Raw genomic sequence first — 20,288 nt, 5'->3', positions numbered from 1 at the left:
AACCTGAGGAGCCAAGATGATTTCATAGTATTTTGCCAAAGTTCAGATTTAAAATATTTACCCATATTAGTAAACTCTCAAATATATAATCTAATATATATAGATGGCAAGAATGCAGTTTAATAAGTTGACATGGGGTTGGCATGAAGTGTTCAGTGAAATTCAATGAAGAAATCTTTCATTATATTTCTAAAAACATATATCAATATCTTTACACTATTCATGATTAACTTAATTTTTCTTTTGTAAGTGATAAATATATGTTGTCTAATGGGTTTCTAGGAGAGTTCTCACAGTATGAAGATGAATACAGTAAACTCTCTATTTAAAGGATTTATTTATTTATAATACTTATACTGTTTCAATCTCAAAGGACTCTGGGCAGTGTACAACATCCCCACCCCCATCCCAAAAAAGAAGAGAAAAGCATAATGAATAACTAAATCCAAATCCATATCAAAAACAAAAACAAACCACCAAAAAGCAAGGATAAAACCAAGATAGTTGCCTATAGCCATGCAGCTGGGGCCAAAAGCATGTTGAAATAAATCAGTTTTAACTAGTTTATGGAATTTCAGGAAAGTGGGAACTGCTTGGATTTGGGGGGGAACTGTATCTCAAAAGGTAGGGGCTCTTACAGAACACTGTAATAACCTCACGAGGGGTGAGAACTTTCAGGTCATCTCTTGAGGACCAGCCTGAATGGACAGATTCAATTTTGCAAGGTATTGCCTTATATATCCTGGTACTGCACTGTTTAGGGTTTTTTACCTTTACCACCAGCATTTTGGTCTGAAAATCTACTGGCAAGCAATACAGTGACTTTAGTAGAGGTATAATGGGAAGGGTTAGAGCAGAATGTCCATTAAATCCAAATGGGATTTTATGCATCCATTGTTTATCTGTACATAAAATGGTAAACACATGAGCAGAAACATATCACGCACAGATTTTTTTTCTGTTACATTTGATCTCCATTGAGGTCTGACACATTAAATCAAGGATTCATGAATTTTTAAGTTTTGACAGACCACATTCTGAAATGTAAATATAGATGCCCTTATTACTTATTTTAAACAGAAATAGTAAATTACATAACTATTTGAACTGAAAAAAAGTTACACAACTTCTGTTACTATCATTAAAAATTCAACTGCTGCAACTTCCGGTGAGGATTCATGGCGAAGTAGATGTCTCCAAGGGAGTGGAGACGGCATTGTGGTGAGATTGGCGGCCAGACAGCATTCTTCTGGCTGGCCAAGTCTCTCCAGATAAAGGAGAGATTGTGAGATCGCCCACTTGCATTCTGGACAGCTGCTCCTCATGAGTAAATTGCAGGACCTGAGGTTTCCACAGTGGCTTGTGAGTTGAGTCGCTGGGAATCGAGGGATTTCCACCAAACTCACAGCTACAATGTAGCCTTATGGACACAAAGTTCTGCCGAGCCTCATTTCTTAATCACTTTTGAAAATTGCTTATTAACTGCTTTTCAACTATTAAGAACCTTTCAAACGACAAGTTTTATAACATGCACCGGGTGAATTTCCTTTAATCCTCAACGAAAGAACTTTTAAAGATAAGTTTAAGGACATAAAAAAACCTTTTTGGGGGGGAATAAACAGCAAAAGGGTAATTAAAACATCGATTTTGGAAAGCTACAAACAGACTAAGGGTTCAGATGGATTTGAAATAAGATTCTGAAATTAATCATAAGAATCCTTCCTGTGGGAAAATGCTGTTGTTTTGAATTCTTAAAAAAAATTATAGGATGGGAATTTGAATGTTGGACACTAGAGGGAACCAGAAGGAACTAAAGATTACAGTTAAAGGAGGAGAATACTTAAATTTGACTTACTAATATAGAATGGAGCAAAATATTTTAACACTGGATGTATTCGAGAATATTGTAAGCAATGGATCCAGAAGTTAACATTAAAAGTGTCTGCCATTATAGATAGACTGCTTTTAAAAGATGTTATGGAAGAGGAACAAGTTTTACCTGACAAGACTGAGAGTGATCTGAAAGTGTATTCAAAAATGACAAGCTACAAGAATGATATGGAAAAAGATGTTACACTGGATATACAAATGAAGCCAGCTGATGTCTTAATAATTAAAAGAGATATACAAATGGCAAACCAAAAGAGTGACTAGGATAACTTTCTTATGTTGGATTTACAAAAGAGATCTGTTAAAGTTTGGAAGTATTCTGTGAGAAGGGACAAAGAAAAAATGAAAAGAAAAGAAGCTCTAGGACATGATTTGAAGTGAATAAAGATCAAGATTGTTAAAAGGAGGAAATATAAAGTGGGTTTATTTGATCAAGGTTAAAATAGATATGTCATTTCTGGTAATCCTAATGGATTTTTGCTGACCAGGACTGAATGGCAAGGTTGTAAGGATCTGTTTATAGATAAGAAATGAGATATGGGATGAAGAGATCATTTATTGTATTTTAAAAGAAGGTGATAAGTTGTTAAAATTGCTTATGCTTGTGATGAAGGGGTAAGTCACTTCCTAATATATTTTTCTTTTTCTTTGCTATATTTTTCTTTTTCCTGTTCTATTTTAATTTCTATCTATAATTTTTCTGCACTCTGTTTTTTTCTTTTTTGCAGTTTGTATTAGTTTTTATTTGTTTAACTATAATGTTTAATAAAAGTATTATAAAAAATTCAACTGCCAATTGGGACACATTTTTCAATAATAAAAAATATTATGCAGCAAAATAAAGGCCCATAGTTTAGTGATGGACCCTTATAATCCATATTGTTTCAGGTTAGTTTTTCATGTCTTTGGCTAATGCACTGGTGGTTGATCTTTTGATCACCAGTGGCCTTGCTTAATATATTTTGGGTGGCTAAGACAGAGATTTTTCTGGTTTTCTTTTATTGGGTTTATGGGAAAAGTTTAGGATTTTTGTTGTTGTTATTTAATTATGTGAAGCCATAAGGCTTAACAATTAGAGTTTCTCAGTGTTTCCCATCTCAACATGTCAGAAAACAATGCAAGTAATTTTTAGTAACTGTGGTAAGTGGTTACTTAGATGTGCAAAAAAGGGGTAACAATGCCTGTTTCCAAGTTGACTCAGTCTAATATTTGCTGCACATTTTCTTAAATTCCTCCCCCAACATAAGACAGCAAGGAGAGAAGGCATTTCATGACTAAAGCATGAGATGAGTGACTCTTGCTCTTCATTTACATTTCTCAGCTGGCCTCTTATGCACAGGAAATCTAGGCTACTGAATAGGAAGAACTTTATGCTCTAAAGTCTTGTGTATATGATGGAGAGCTATCAAAGAACTCTCTTCCTGCACAGAGAACTCCCCTATCTTGGATAGGGCCATTATTTGCAATGAGATGAACAAAGCCAACCCAAAACTTAGGCCAAGGAAACAGTGCCAAAGAAGTGTAATGATAATTGTGTCAATTTTGCTCTACTGCTCACATTTTCTGGTGACTCTTTCCATGAAGACAGCTGCTCCAGCAAATCCAAGCTATCTTTATCATGTTTAAAGTTGCTGGACTGCAGACAAAGAGTTGACAAATTATAGTCATTCTTTAAGAATTACATTTTCATGTACCGGATTACTAAGAATTGCACAAGGGAGACCTGGTAACTTCAATAACATCACAAAGACTTAAACATTGCTAATTTGCCAGTCACAGATCATCTATTTATAAACTGCATGGTTTATGTACTTAATCAAATTATTAAGAAGGCATATTATACTTAGATTTTTAAAAATCTACTTTTACCTATCCTGAATCTTTTTGCAATAGGGTAGATTACAAAACAATTAAGAAAATATATTTCATTTCTCATGAAAGTTACCTGGGGTTGTACTGGTGAATAAGGACTCCCAGATTCTCCACTTAGTAGAGTTTCACTGTTCATTTTAGTCTTTAGACATGCAATATAGCGACTACAAAAATCTTTACAGAGCTCATTAACTTTTTCTAGCTCAAGCAGATGAATTCGTAGAACCTGAATTGCTTTTACCATCTAAGGATAAACAAAGAGAACTTTGAAACAAGGTACAAAAATGTCTGCACATCATTTATATTGAGTGACTATACTGTATATATATACTGTCTCCTCAACATGGTTTACGATAAAAATCAGCAATTATAATTTACAACCATTAAAATGTTCATTGAAAGATGTTCTTAAATACACAGAATAAGGAATAAAATAACAAAACAATAATAATAGTAATAATAAAGATCTGATCAAAGAAACCGGGCTTTGCCTAATACCACAGGTAGATAGAATAAAATTTACTGGCAGACAGAGATTTATTATCATTATTTATATCCTGCCTTTCAGGATATACAAGTCCTTACAAAATGGTTTATAAGCGATATAGACAATTATAAATAAAAATGCAATAAATATTACTGAAAAAGAAAGAAACAACTAGAATATTCCCCACATGGCTGTTGAATGTAATAGTTATGGTAGGGTCTGGGAGGAAAAGTCTAGCTGAGAAGGCCTTCTTCCTTCTCTTTAATGAAAGTGACCATTTGGAGGATCTTTCATTTGATTACTATTAGCTTCAAAGTCATCTGAAGAAGGATTTCTGAAAATCATACTGTACTACTACTCAAATTATACAACAGAATTCATAGTTTGACTTTCAGTAATACAACTGACTAATGATGCTTTACTTTGCAATAAATAATTCAATTTAACTTAACCAGCTCATTAAACATGAATTGGCATACAAATTTTGCTAGATTTTGTTTAATTATCTTTTAAAAATGCTTTATTTCAGTGCTTTCTGCATTCCTAGTCAGATAGGCATTATTCCTAAATGAAAAATTCTTGCCTAACAAAGAGAGAAAAAAAGAAACTGCCTTGGGGGAGCAATCTCTTTTGCTGGGAGCTGTGGTAGTTTGTGGAGATGCACAGATTTATTATATAGGAAGATGGCTATATTTTTACTGATTTTATATGTTAGCTGCTCAGAATCATTGGAGTTAGGCAGTCTATAAATCTGAAATATAAATAGTTGAAATTAAGGTTAGTCTCAAAGAATATTTGGAAATGTATGCAGAAATATTTCCTTCCTTTGATCTATATTTATGTATTACTGATGGACACATTGGAAACAAAGGATATCCATCCCAGGTTTTGGGGAAGGTAACAAACTTAAAGAGTCAAACATAGTTTCAAATCAGCAGGATTTGTCACAAATACAACAAATGGAACATAAAATAATATGTCACTTTTTTTCCTAAAATATTTTTACTTACTAAATTATCCGTTTCTGGATCTTCACAAAAAAAGGGTTTTCCTTCCTTCTCCTGTTTCCTAACAAAGTTTTCAATATCTACATCAAAACTTGCAGATGTTGTGCCTTCCGAACCCTGTGTAGATTGTTCACATTTTTCAAATAACAGTGCTAATAAGGGAAACAGTGGGTGCCTAGGAATTAAAGATGAGCAAACTATAAGACTACAGAAATTCTATCTCTAAGTCAGTATGACAAAACATGTACAATCTGAACACTGCATACATAATAATAAAATAAATTACATTAGCAATTAAGGTGCTATGTATCCATCCCTAATCTAATCTGGAGTAATAAACTGCTCCTTTATTTACTGTGTCAATCTACTTGTGCATTGTCGAGAAGAAAACTACTGTATTCTCAATTGTAAGCTTTTGTATTTTTAATTTTTATTGTTATTTACTGTTATTTCATGTTCTGAGCACCAAGAGTTTGCTTATGACTGTGGTGGGATATAAATGTAATAAACATGAACATTTTAAAATAAATATTAGAACAGGACCTCTTAATCTGAAATTAAGATCACAAACCTTACTTAAGTGTGTTAAAGGCCCAGTGAAATCAACTAAATCTGTACTGCTATCCTATGCTTGTTCAGTAAATTGTCAGTCTCACTATCTTTAATAGAGCTTATTCTCTTGTAAACATGTAGAGCATTGACTTAAGTATGCAATAAAATGGCTGAATAATATGCATCTAACTTAACGAATAGAGAACTCAAAATACATAAAATGTTGGTTGGTGCGTTTGCTGTTAAATGTTTGAATGTAGGTTGCTTTTTAACAACTGATTTTACATTCTGGATGCCCTGGAACCAGTATCTATTCTATACTACACAATTTTATATTGACAGCGGAAATGAAAAATAGGCATACCTCACCTCTCTTAACAAAATAAAGTAGCAGGCATCCTCAACTTTGGTTAAAGTGGTGAAACACTGAGGAGTTTGGCTGCTGAGGGGAAGAAAGCTTCCAAATCCTATCCTTTATTGATTTTTGTATGGTCTCTTCCAACTGTGATTGCCTACTACATCCCAGAACTCCACCCTTTATTTGAGAACAATCACTCTACATACTGAAGACAGTAATATATTTTACTATTTAGATTGGACAACAGTACTACCTGTAAATAGCCTGCTTGTCTGCATCCATCGGTGTCTGAGACTCAACTGGGGAAGGACTCAATCCTCCTGCATCTGTTTCTAAGCAGTTTGGATCCTGCTCAGTTTTTAGTTCTGTTACTACTTGCATTTGCTGGAAAAGAAAGATGCTTTATAATGCCAGCTGTACTGAAAATGATTTGTTTTCCAAGCAAAGGGAAGAACAAATACCCTACTAAGTTGCCAGAAAGTTGCATGACTTGGCAACTATACAAAAAGCACAAGCAGTTAACAAAAATAGATAGATGGATATAGACATATGATCTTTCTTATATCTTCTCAGTGAGTAATTGTGGTTGATTCTAAATTGAAGATTTGAGCAATGATAATGTAACAGTCAGATCTATTAACAATCTCTCTCTATCTTGCCGTTGAGATACAAGGCAATAGAAAATCACTCCTATACTGTTACTAAGAAAGTTGCATGGACTTGTCCATACAATCAGCAGGAATCAAACTCAGTGTTACTTTTTACTTTACTAAGACTATTATACGTACATGTGTATGCAGGCCCAAAACATAAAATGTTTAAATATCCCTCCAATTAAAAAAAAACCACCCTTAATTATGAAGATAAATGTTTCAGATTATTACAAATCTATTATTTTTGGTATGGCACAGTATGTGAAAATGTGTGGAAACTGAAAACATAATTCAATCAGATAATACATAATCAGTTTAACTAGGTGAGCTGCATTGATTTGATCTAGAATTCTGTATGTCTGATTGTTGCCTTTCTTTGTTTTTCCCCCTATTTTCCCCTTTCCCCCATAAGCTCCTTATCTATAGCTTCAGTGGTTTAATATGGGAATTTCTTGTTAAAATCTTCTCCATGTATAACATTGCATAATAACACAACTACTCTTGTATTTCAACATTGGTATAAGGTTTGGGATTGGGCAGAAAAATCCAAAGCACGTTTCTTTCTACTTGCCTAGGGATTCATTAGTAGGAACTTCAGGACCTCCTCAGCTGAATGTGTCAGGAAGTTCAGGCTGACTGATGGCGGCCTATTATTTTTCTTTGAAAGAAGGGATGTGCCAGTGAGATTTAATTTAGCATCCTTCTTGGTTTGTAACACATTATAAATCCAAAGATATTATAGCTATTAATATATTTGGAATACAGATCCATCTTGTTACACAGCAAAAAGGTGAGCGATTTTAGTTTCTAAGCAATGGATAATAAAGTTATCCCCTAGCAAAAGGGCAGATTTTTATTAAAGTGGCCATAATTCATTTTAGGTAATGGAAGAAAACAGATCAGTGAAAAGGAAAAAACACAGTAAGTGAAACTCAACAATATCCTTATTTGGAAACAAAAATGTTATGATGAAAATAGAATCAATTTTAGTTATTCATTTATTCGATTTATATAGGCACCTATCTCATACATGTGACTCTGGGCGACTCACAGTCTTAAAACATCAAAAACAATAAACAAAATACCAATAAAAACAACATGATAAAAAAAACATACTAAAAACATTACTAAAACACACAATCAATGACTAAGCACAGACTATTCATAACATTCAATACAATTTTTTTTCCTGAATACATTTGGGGAGAGAACTTAAGTCAGCAGAGGCAAAAAGTCCCAGTTTAGTTCCTAACATCTTTACTTCAAATGACTATGTAAGAAGTTCTGGCATTCAGATTATACCTTGGTTACATTCACACCTCATGCCTACTCAGCCTTATTTTATTTTATTATCAACAATATACAGTACTGGTAAAAGAGTACTGATGATTCTTCCTGCTTGTTTTCTTCTGACAGCAAGAAAAGCTAAAACAAATTGCAGAAAGTCTTTCCAGGCATGATGTATGAATTTGGATTCTGGCTCTTTTACCCCTTCACAAGCCAGAGTTGAGAAAAGACATTAATTTGTTCTTGGCTTTTGATCTTTGATTGTTTGGTAAATAAAATTAGAAATTCAATTTACATATTGCACTAAACAAACAAGGAAGAAGCCCCTGTAATCTATTTAACTGTTCCTATTGGCAAGAGGAGTCAAGTAGACTGAGTTAATTTATTTAGCCCAGAATCATGAAGAGATAATTGGATATTATTCTAAAACATTATGCTTTTTAAAATTCAGCTGCCTCCTGACAAGCTTTCTGTAAACCGTGCAATAAAAGAAATGGATAATGTACAAGTCAGAAGCATGATTTGTGCATACCTATAGATAATCCGTATCATATGAACTTTTGTAAAAAAAATGTCTTACTTGTTGCCCATCTTGATAGTTGTCTATACTTAATGTCTGCGTTGCCATCATGGTTACTGAGAGTTGCTTTAAAGTCAAATCATATCTTAGTTCAAATTTTCTGCCGAAAAGAAACCATAAAGAATATTAATATTTTTAAAGAAAGCTATACGATTATTGAAATCTACATACAGTATGCAGTTGCAAAATGTATTCTTTCAAATACCATTTCATATGCCAGTTACTGTCACAAAATATTGATAACAGTAATTTGTATCCAAATTTCACATGTATTTTCACATGCTAAAATAAACATGAATAGAAATGTACCACAAAAATATCTAATATAACACAAATCTTTCCGGGATTTGGAAAATGTTCTTTCAGATTATTCCCTGTTGAAGGAATATAGATACTGGTCCAGTCATGGGACCAGATGGCACAACAAATTGGTTCATTTTAAATCCATGCTAGCCCACTAGTGTACACTTTCTCTGAAAACTACATAGCAAATTTTAAAATGCCCAATGGCTAAACTAGGGCATAAGGATTAAGTTCATGATATCTCTCACATACAACCACAACCCTTTTGTATTTATGTGCTGTCACGTTCACAGGCACCCATCCACCTATAACTATCTTGATTCCTCTCTCTCACATTCATCATGTCCTTGATTTGAAAAATTTTGATTCACACATCCAGTCCAGCTGCATATTTTCCCCATGTGGTTCTGAAAATGGCCATATACAGGCTAGAAGCAGCCATTTTTGCTATCATAAGGGCATTTTTTTCAGTCACCACAGCTTATATCTGTATACCACCTGGTTCATACAGTTTACATGCATGAGTCAGTCCACAGAGGTAGATAACACCCAGTCTCTGGTGTTAAGCAAATATGTATACTGTACTAAAATGTGGAAAAATATGGGGTTTTTCAGACATTAAAGAAAACATGCAGAAGTAGCTACATGAAGATATTCTATATCAGAAAATATAAATAGGTTTAGAGCCATTAACTTATAGGATAATTTCCATCCAATAAATTTCTCTTCCTTCATTTTATAACGTCTTACACATTTTCAAAACGCTCCAAAGTCTCAAAGTAAAACAGCATTGGAAGGAAGGAAGAATCTTCGGGGGTTCTTTTGCTTTCTCATTGACATTCAATAGATACAGGAGTTGAAAATAAAACAAAACAGGAAGTTATCAGCTCAGAAGGAACCACAGAGATGTCATAACTGGTCAACACCAATGCAGGAAAATCTGCATTGCATTCAGATAATGTTTAACAGTTTTTAAAACAGAGAACTTCAGTTTATAGAAATATAATACTGTCAGACAGATATATTATCAAGGAACCCATCAAGTGAAAGATATTGTCTGTGGCAGTACCCATCACTGTAGTATCATTGTTTCCCAACTAGATGACTAAATCTCTCACCAAGCTCGCCACTGAGCCTATCAATGTGCGTGTCTTCTCTCTTTCTGTGATGATACTATTGTCTTATTCTCGAAAGTGCTTACTAACTGCTGAAACTAGAAGTGTTAAATGAACCTGCCCTGTATTTTTTAGTTTTGCATGGAAATGTAATTCAAACAAATCCTTTTCACGAAGAGCAGGATGCAGTTTTTTAAAAAGGCCAAGTTCTAGTGATGAGCGGGATGAATGTATCAATATGAGAGACATACAAGAACATGAACAGATTCCCTCAAAATGTAAACTTTATCATATAATGCTTCTCTATTTTCAGCGGCTCTCTCTCGAGACATCAATGGAAAAATCTCCCAACTGCAATCTTTAGGTACGTAGATGCGCAAGGCATTACACTGAAAATAATTTGGCTGATAGCTAGTAAAAGAAATTCCAAAAGACTCTTGGTTAGGTCCAGTGGAATTTCCCCTCCACTTTATCAATTTGATAAAATGACACTGATCAGCAAGGCATTTGCTTTTGGATTTCCTTATCATAAGATAAATAGTGCTTACCAATCAATGCTCTCCCTACTTCCTAGCAATAACCTCCAGCTTTTCAGCTACTTGTCATACTGCCCCTATGGTATTCATTTCTTGGGAAGGGTATGCATAGGTGAGTAGCATGGCAATTTTCATTAATTTGAACTAGTTATAACCATAGAAGCAACAGGACAATTGCTTTTTAACTGTTTGACACTTCTAGTAAGAGAATCTGGGAAATACAACCCACAGATTTTCATCTTTAGTGGAAGGAGGGAAAAAAAACCCAACAACCAGCACATAATTTTCCCCCAAAATTCATACTGGAGATACTGATCAAATGAAAATAAATGTTTATGAGAGGAAAAAGAAAGTATATCAAAATAGAAATTATAGACTTCAAAATAATTAGATGATTGTAACAGAGGGATAAGAAAATATTAGGAAGAGAAAAAAGCTTGCAGTTTTACAATTGTTTAATGTATTTAGAGAAACAGGAAAAGAATGGTAAAAGACTATGCATACGACTTTCAATAGTTTCAAAAGTTAAATTAAGAAAATGAAACATTTAAGACAATACCATCATATATTTTAGAGAAAATAACAAATGCCTTGGCATGAGCAAAGAAATAAGCATAACAGATTTAAATTATTTTCATTAAAATGGAAAACCTTTTAAAAATGATGTACTTTTTACAGTTCAGTCATAATTTATAATCTGAATTCTAAGTAGTTCTAAATTCAGAGGAAAGAAGAATATTCAAATTTGAAACCTGAAATTAGTTCCATAATTATATTCTTTTAAAATTTCAGTTCACTTTCTGATGACAAATCTTAACATCACAAGTTTTTGAATATGAGAGATTAAAACTGTAGCATTTGAAGACCTTAGATGACATCCAGTAACAACTCATGGTGTAACTAGTATGTGACTATAGGTGCTATGGATCCACTGATGTCACATAGCACATTTCTCCAACTTAGTTTATTGTGGGCGAGTTGTTTTATTTCTATTGGGTTGAATCTAAGCTTTGCTAGATCCTCTTACAAAACTTCACCCAAGTTTTCTTTGGAACTGATTGCTGTATTTTACAACCAATAGGATGTGATTTCCAGAGCAATCGATAAGAAAGCAAACATGGAACTATGTGGCAGATGTTGCCAAACGACTGCATTTGTGCTTCAGTTTTTCATCCATTATCATAGGTTGGTTGCAGCACCATTCTTTAACTGTTTCATTTTGTATTTTGTCACAGATTGAAATACCTAATATTCATTGTAGGCAGTACATTTGGAAAACTTCTAGATTTTCCACATCATTTTGAAGCAAAGTCCATGCATCATCATCAATAGAATTAATGATCAATAGATAAGCATATTGGTAGCAATGCTTCTGCTGCTTTTTTGCCAGAGGTACCATATCAATGCTTGAAAGGCTGAGGCAGCTTGGCAAATTTGATTGTTGATATTGGCTGATATTTTCTGTTCTTGGACAGCAGAGCCAAAGTATTAAAATTGTTGAATTTGTTCAAACTTAGCTTCATCTAAGTGGATGGCAAAGTCTTTCATTATGATTGCGTGGATCACTATATTAAACAGCAAGGGAGATGCAACAGTGCCCTGCCTCACACCGGTACATGCGGGCATTTTATCACGAACAGAATTTCATGATTCCTCATACAGCTACTCCAGGAGGCTAGATGAGGCTATTTCAGCATCATCTGCAGTCAGTACCACTGAAAGACACTGTCAAATGCTGCTGCAAAGTCTACGAACACAGTGATGAGCTTCTTTCCACACCTGATATGTTCCTCCAATAATTGTCATGGTACACATATTTGGTCACATCTCTTCCAGGCCAGAAACCATTCTGTTCTTGGGGTAGTTGTTTTCATTCTGAAACCATTTTTGGATACTTTATTTTCATAAATACCTTACCCCCAAATGACAAAAGGCTAATATGTTCCTTCTTAATTATACTGGATTGTCCACCCTATTTTTTTAATGCTAGTTTCCTACTGTAAATCGGGGTACAAGAATTAGTGTGGCAAATAGTAGCATTTAAAAATATTGTAGACAATCCAATCCAACTAGGAAGAAACATGCTTTATACCATTCTTTCAAAAACTGGAACTTAGAATAGCTGGGTTTATCCCCTGCACCAAACCAGGTTTTTTAACACTGGTGGCAGAATAAAACATAGTGGACCTATTTCTCTACAATGCTAAGCCACAATATAAATGAAATGACTTCTAAGCTGTATTTTAAAGTATTATAATTTTATACTAGACATATATTGCGATATGACTAGTCTTATAACAACTTTAAATTTATACATTATTAAAGGAATATGAACAGAAAACTAAATCCCATTAAGAATATGGAAAATGAATTTGAATTAGTATTTTCATAACTCTAAAATTCATTAAATTAATAGCCAGTCTTTCATTCAGGAGCAAAGTTTTATTTATTTATTGAATTTATATGGCTACCACTTGACATATTATTATGGATAGCAAACAGCAGGTTAAAAATAAAGGCATCAACAAAAACACATCACACTTGGATGTTCCACTCCTGGAGCAGCATTCATATCCATATCAATACAACACCCCCCCCCCTTTCAAATGGGCTTATCTAGCTGCCTGCCCCAGTGCCTGAGAAAAAAAGCAAGTTTGTGGTGCCTTACAAAAGGGCGAGAACCATTTGAATCTCAGGTGGTATGCTGTTCCACACAACACGGTATGGCAACAACAACAAAAAAAGCCTATTTCCTAGGTCCCATCAGATAGACTGATTGATTCATTGAATTTTTATGCTGCCCATCTCCCCCAACAGGTGACTCTGGGCGGCTCACAATTAAAACCAAAAACCCAAGCCGTTAAAAAACAATACTATATAAATAATTAAAATTAATTAATCAATTAAAATCCAACTATAAAACAACCCTATTCATAAATACTAAAAAACATTCAAGATGACGGAGGGGGCAAGGCAAATTACCCCACAAGCCACTTCCACTGGTGGGAGCCCTCATCCGGCCCCCAGGCCTTCTGGCATAGCCAGGTTTTCATGCCTTTCCTGAAGGCCATTAGAGTGGGGGCACACCGCACCTCAAGAGGTAGGTTGTTCCACAGAGCAGGGGCCACCACAGAAAAGGCCCTCTTCCTAGATCCCACCAGTAAAAATTCCTTGACTGGTGGGGTCTGCAACATGCCCCTTCTGCTGGACCAAGTGGGGCGGGCTGATATAACAGGGGCAAGATGGCTCCTCAGATAACCTGGTCCCATGCCACAAAGGGCTTTAAAGGTGATAACCAATGCAAGGTGATTTCATTGTTTAACCAAAAGGACCCTGAGCATTCCACTCTGTTAGATCTGATGACACAGGCAAAAATACCTGGATAAAGTTGGTCCTGCAAATTACCAGGCCCTGTGCCATGAAGGGCTTAGTAGGTGACAATCAGCACTTTGAAATGCATCCAATAAAATTGGGCCTTATATCAACATTAAAGATGGAATTGCAAACAATTAGGTATAGAATCCTATTTAGAAATACGATTACATTGTATTTAAAAACAGCAGCCAGTATTTCTGAATTCTTTTGCAAACAAAATATTTTAGATAATTTAATAATTTATGCCAAAATACCATGTTATACTTGTGATCCAAATTAAACTCATTTACTCATTCCACAAAGCACTTTTCTTCATTGGCTTCCCAGAGGAAGCATATTCTGCGCATGCACACACATGCCCAGAAGATCTCAAGAGGACCACATAGTAGCCATGCCTGGATCTGCTCCTTGAAGTTGCAGCTGCTCCAAAACTCAGAGCAGCTGCTTTGAAGCCCTCCCAAAAAGTTCTATGAGGATATGTAGATACTCTTCTGCTGGGATGGCAGATGAAGCAAAGCAGGAAAGTGTCTTGTAGAATAATTTTCAGTTAACTATTAAATACTTTGACTTCGTCAGTGGGATAGGTGTAGCACAAAACACAAAACTATGGTCCTTTTATAGACAGTAGATGATAGTCTTGTAAGCAAGTTATACTTATTCTATTTGAACTGGAGTCTGCCCATTGTAAACAATGCAAAAACAAGTTACTCTTAGCTTCTTCAAGGAATTAAATATTTTTATTAGTGGAAATACAAGCTCAGTTACAAGAGAAAACAATTAAACATTATGTAATTTGATTCCTTAGTTACTTTTTATTTTGATGCTGCCATTATATCATGTTTATATGTTACTTATCTGTTAGTATATTATGCTATTGTTCAAGGAGTTCATTCAATGGATTTTACTTGGGAATAAATTGCTACTGACTCAGCACATCTTGTTTCCAACTGGCCCTGAATACAGCATTCATAAACTGATATATCAAATCATAGTTTGACTCAAGAAACCAGGGTTTGAACATTCTTGCTCAATTCCCTTTGACTAGAATATGTATATTCTCATTTAAGCATCATCCAGTGAACATTATCTGTGTGGGCCCCCAACTCAACCAATAGTCCAAGTAACTGAAGCCTGAATACTTACTTCAAATCTATCACTTAAGTATGCTTTAAAAATATTTTATATTAACATTGAATGTAAAGTTGAAGGTACTGTCAGAAAAATTATTACATTATTTTAATAAAGTATCATAGACAAATTGTGTACACAGGTTCCCAATGATGGCAGTTATGATTCCTAAAACAGTAGCTCCAAAAGTTGTAATTTTTAATAGGTTAAGAAAATCACAATTGGAAAGTGATCATTACTGCTAAGGGTTTTATTTTAATTAAATGTAAATATAAATGTAAACATAAATCACATCAAATTTAGTTTTTGCCTGGCTCTACTTACTGCTTTTTGGATGTGGCCATCAGCACAACACTCAAAGACCAAATGTAAGGCCACAAACAGTTGTGCATCCTTGGTGAAAGGATATTGTATTCTGCAAGAAAGCCCAGTCCACACCTCAACATTTTGTTACATATTCCATTTTTTAAAAAAATGCCTTATACATAGCATTTAGAATTTTAAAAAATGAGGCCAAGTAACTGAAAAAATTTTTTAAATTTGAATTGTCATCTCAAGTAGCAAGTTACAATAAAATGGTGCTCCTAAAGGATACCAATGTATCATTTCCTTGTACCTTCCTTATTCGCCTCATTGTCTTGTAATTACAACAACGTATTTAATGTACTCCTATAATAATTTTAACAATGAGACTCTTAGTCATAAATTGTTAAACTGTGAAACTGGAAAAGGGGCTATAAAATGAGAGTGTATTTCAGGATGAACAATGAAAAGTACTGTATGAAAATGAGTGTTCATAATACAGCGAGTTAGGGTCTAAGCTAAAAGCAGTAAGATGAACATATATGAAAATAATAATAATAATAATAATAATAATAATAATAATAATATGTTCATCTTACTGCTTATTATTGTTATTATTTAAACTTGTATGCTGCCTGACTCTGAACAACTCGGCAGCTCACAACAAACAAAGAAATGCATTACTTCTGAATTGTTTATTTATTATTAGATTGATACCCTGCCTTTCAAAGTCAATTCTGGGGAAAATTAATGGGAATTCAATTGATTTTTGCTGTCCTATTTTTTAGAATTTAATACTGCAAATTTATATTTGTCAGAGCTTCAATATTCTGCTTTGCTCAATGAAGTTGAGAATAAATTCCTTTAAGCAAGCAAAGTTTACTATTCTATGTAGGCACTGTATTGCTGAGTTTAGGATGAAAAAAGCAATTAGCATCATTTCTAGCCAATGCTAGACTAAAACACAGTGATAACTTGTAGCTCAGTAAGATTACCCACACCTACAAGCCTCATTCTTTAGTACATGAGCATTCAGGAATCTTTCCTTATTCCATTTATCTGCAATGTTTACCAGGACACTAAGCACTACACAGCACTTTGAATTCAATCCCCAAAAGTTTTTTTCAAAATGCATCAAATGTAGCATCTGTCTGCAATACCTTAAAGTAACCATATCTTTTTTTTTTCAGATCAATCCCAGGAAAAGATACAGTTCTTTTAAGGTGTTGCAAACTGATGCTACATTTCATTTCCACCCATTCCAAAGCACCTATTGAAGATTAAATCTGAAGCACTTCGCAGCCCTATTCAGCATCCTGAGCATCTTAGTTTCAAGACTTTATTCTAACATTTAGCATTGGAAGACTATAAAATGCCATGTGTGACTTTAGCATGACTCGATGTTTCCAAGAACGGAGGATTTCTTCAGCCCCTTATATATCCTCAGTGCCACCGGCCTCCATTTGTCTATCAAAAGATGAAAACAATTCTCACTGAGATTTCAGGAGCTACTGATGAACAATTAAATAAGATTTCTTGAATAAGAACTTGATTGTTATGCCCTGTATTACTTTTTCTCCCAGCTGGAGAAAATTTTGTACAAAATTAGCTAATACATATCTATCTGCTACATTTATACATATTAAAGTTCCATTTTTCTCCAAGCAGAAAAATTGTGGTTTGAAACAAGTCTCTGATATTTTAGTGTAACACAGAACATTACACTTCCAGTGAAAACTGTAGGCATGTGTAATGGTCATGTGTGCAATAAACTGCAAATGTCACTTTGATTAATAAAGTTCTATTAGGTAAATTTCAATGTCTGTATTTAGCATTTACACTATGAATCCTTCAAAATCCCTGCTTTCTTAAACCTAATTCAGCATCATCATTTGTATTATTGCTGTTCTTGGTACCCAAAATCAAAATAAAGGGATCTAAAACATCAAGTGTGCATATTGGGTGAAGGTTCTTAGTATAACTTTGAAAGATAGAGTTTGTTCACACATTTAAATGCTTAATGTCGTGGCTAATGAACTGGAAAACTGGCATTCTTTTTCAAGTTCCAATCTTCAACTACCACAATAAACAGGGTTAGTGAACCGGTATCACAGAATGTTTACCAACATCAAACAGGGCAAAAAGTACACATTACCTGCTCACATACTCAACACTTGGTACTTGAATCAAGGAATATTTCTTTTTTCCAGTTGTGCCAAGCTCTGGCATTAACGTCATTTAGTGCCATTTTCAATTTAGCCAGGGGATACAAATTCGTGGGAGACTGCCTGCTCATTTGAAAATGTATTATATACATCCCTTTTGAGAAGTGGGGTGGAGAGAATGCGAAATACATATTCCTGGTTTTTGCATGACTGAAAACTGGTCGCTGAGCAAACACGCGAAAACGGCTCAGAAACAAAGGGGAGATAAAACTCCTCTCCATGTTTATTGTTGACAACCAGATTACATAACAACAATCCCCTCGAATTTCCTAACAGTTCACTATGAATCCCCCACGTCAGTTCATGTGCAAAAGGGGGATTGTTTCAAGCTACGAAAAAGCAGCTGGGAACCTCTGAAAAAACGGGGGGGGGAGGGGGCTCTCCCCTCACGCCTGAGCGAGGAGAGCAGGCTAAGGAGCCCGAGCACGTTCGAGGAAGGAAAGAGGCGAGCGAGGAAAAGCAGCCGTGGGGGAAACCCCGCTGGTTGTTCAATTGCTCTCCAGCTGCTTCTTCAGGTCTACAGGAATGTCCCCGAAAACGGCCCCTTTAAATACCGCCCTCGCGGCTCCCCCACACGCCCCCGCGTCGCACCGCGAACAGCTGCTGCCCTTTTCTCTCCCCCTCCCACTCCTCCACCCCGAGGCGCGCGACACCTTCCCCTCCTCGGTGCGCGCGCCGCCGCCGCCGCCGCCGCCGCCGCCTCCTCCTACAAAAGCAACGGCCAGTCGGCGGCTGTTCCAGAAACTTCCTCACTCCCCCTCCCTTTCCTTCCTCGCTCCAGACCGCCGACGCCCCTAACCCCCCTCCGGGTAAGTTACGGTGCGGATGCCCCTGTCCCGCTTTTCCATGTTGCGGACTCGCCTCCCCCCATGCTCCCCCACGTCCCGGATCTGTTGGCGCGGCCGAGCCAAGCCGGCCGATACTGGCGGCGGGCGCGCCGTGATGGATGGCTGGCTGGCTAAGGGCAGGTTTGAGTGACAGCGCTTACCTGGGTGCCAATCTTCGTCACACTGACAAGCGGCTGCAGCAATCGGGACCCGCACCGCCGCGACGCGCGTCACCACGCATACACGGCCTTGTCCAATTGCAGGGCGCGCCAGGCGAGACGACAACACGCTTCGAAAGACGCCTCATCAATATTCAGCAAGGGAGCGGGGCACGTCGTGTTCTTAGATACGCCCACTCCGAGGCACGCCATGGTGAAGGGGCGGGGTGGCGAGGGAAGTACCGTCCCCTTGGGCTTGGGCGCGCGGCTGAAATCCCTTTATGAATACTCATAAGGTGGGGGGGCGCCACCCACCTCCCTTAGCTTAGGAGGTGGAAGAAGTTGTTTCCTAGTAGCTCCGCCGGGGATTTGAGGGAGGAAGTGGCGAGGAAACGCTCCGTTCCTTGGAGCCATCGATCCAGGCCGAAGGCGCATATGACGTCACATAGTCTTGCAGCTGCTTTTTTTTCCCCCTGCATTTGAGATGGCCGGGGTAATCCTGCTGGCTGGGATGTAATACAATCCGCAGGGTGTGAGAGGAGCTGTTTCGGATGGCTTCGGTTCGTTTTGCTTGGTGCTTCGCGCCCCCGTTCTCCCGAAGCTTGCCTTATTTTTCTTTTTTTCCTCCCGTACTAAAGTCGTCTCCAGACGATACAAGAGATCCGGGAAAAAAAAACAAAAAAAACCATGGGCAGCTCGAAGTCTCCTTCCATTCAGGATTCTGGTAGAGATCGATAGTGGGGATTTGTTGTTATTTTTGTTTGGTGGATTTGCCCTTTGGGTGCATTCGCGACTGACTGTTGCTTGGTTTCGCGTAACACAATAAACTATAACGAGACTGGCTCGGTTTCCCTAATACATCATCTTAATATCCTAAGAACCCCAGCCACTGAGTCGGGAGGTTAGTTTGCAGAATTCGAAGAAAAATGCTTCCAAAAGATTGCAGCTCATTTTTTTTTAAAGTAACCATAGCTAGGTATATATCTATAGATACTTTCTAAAATGTCTGTGGGTAATGACAAAGCTATAAAACTTTTGCAGCATTCCCAAAGCTTAATTTGTCAGCTACAAAAACTGAATATAAGAGAGTAAATGCAAATATGCTATTTAGAAATGTTACACATTTTTAAGGCTATGATAACAATCTAAAGCAAGACAACTACATAAATTGTCTAACACTGCCCAGTTGACAATTGTAATTAACTAATACATGTATGGCACACACACACACACACAAGATTTTATTCCTTTCTTAAGAAGTTAAGATAGTACTGTATGGTGATTATATGGTTTCCCCAAAGGAATTGTTAAAAATTGCTTAAAATTCAATAGAATCATGATATAATTTCACCTTACACATATTTATATAGTGTACATAACAAGGATCATACAAAAGTGAGAGGAACTTTGTGGAATCAGTTCCTTTTTACCACTCTCACTTTCAATACAAGAAAAGGTGAATAAAAATAACCAATTCCTTAATTGGTACAGGTAGTCCTCGGGTTACGACCACTCATTCAGCAACTGTTCAAAGTTATGATGGTGCTGCATGAGCGGTACTTACTACCAGTCCTCAAAATTCCAGCTGTTGCAGCACCCTCACAGTCACATGATTACGATTTGGGCGGTTGG

The 20,288-nt window shown here is 36.3% G+C and overlaps 1 protein-coding gene across 5 annotated transcripts in view; it reads right to left on the bottom strand.

The window, feature by feature from the left end:
• Positions 1-18,892, bottom strand: part of PKNOX1 (PBX/knotted 1 homeobox 1) — a 37,598-nt gene extending 18,706 nt beyond the window's left edge. The window contains exons 1-6 of one of the 5 annotated variants that reach the window (XM_088144711.1): positions 18,660-18,892; positions 8,687-8,786; positions 6,420-6,550; positions 5,260-5,431; positions 3,836-4,006; positions 3,449-3,526 (exon numbers count right to left, since the gene is read on the bottom strand). In XM_088144711.1, coding sequence (XP_088000837.1) covers positions 3,449-3,526; positions 3,836-4,006; positions 5,260-5,431; positions 6,420-6,550; positions 8,687-8,737 — 603 coding nt within the window. In that variant the 5' untranslated portion in view covers positions 8,738-8,786; positions 18,660-18,892. The other 4 variants (XM_088144707.1, XM_088144708.1, XM_088144710.1 and 1 more) reach the window with 4 other exon arrangements.
• Positions 18,893-20,288: the final 1,396 nt, after the last annotated feature.

The sequence above is a fragment of the Python bivittatus genome, unplaced genomic scaffold (genome assembly GCF_059951505.1).
Source record: "Python bivittatus isolate LINGU-HERP-01145 unplaced genomic scaffold, Pbiv_v1 ctg000350_np1212, whole genome shotgun sequence".
Classification (NCBI taxonomy): Eukaryota; Metazoa; Chordata; class Lepidosauria; order Squamata; family Pythonidae; genus Python; species Python bivittatus.
This window is presented reverse-complemented; position numbering and strand designations above follow the sequence as displayed.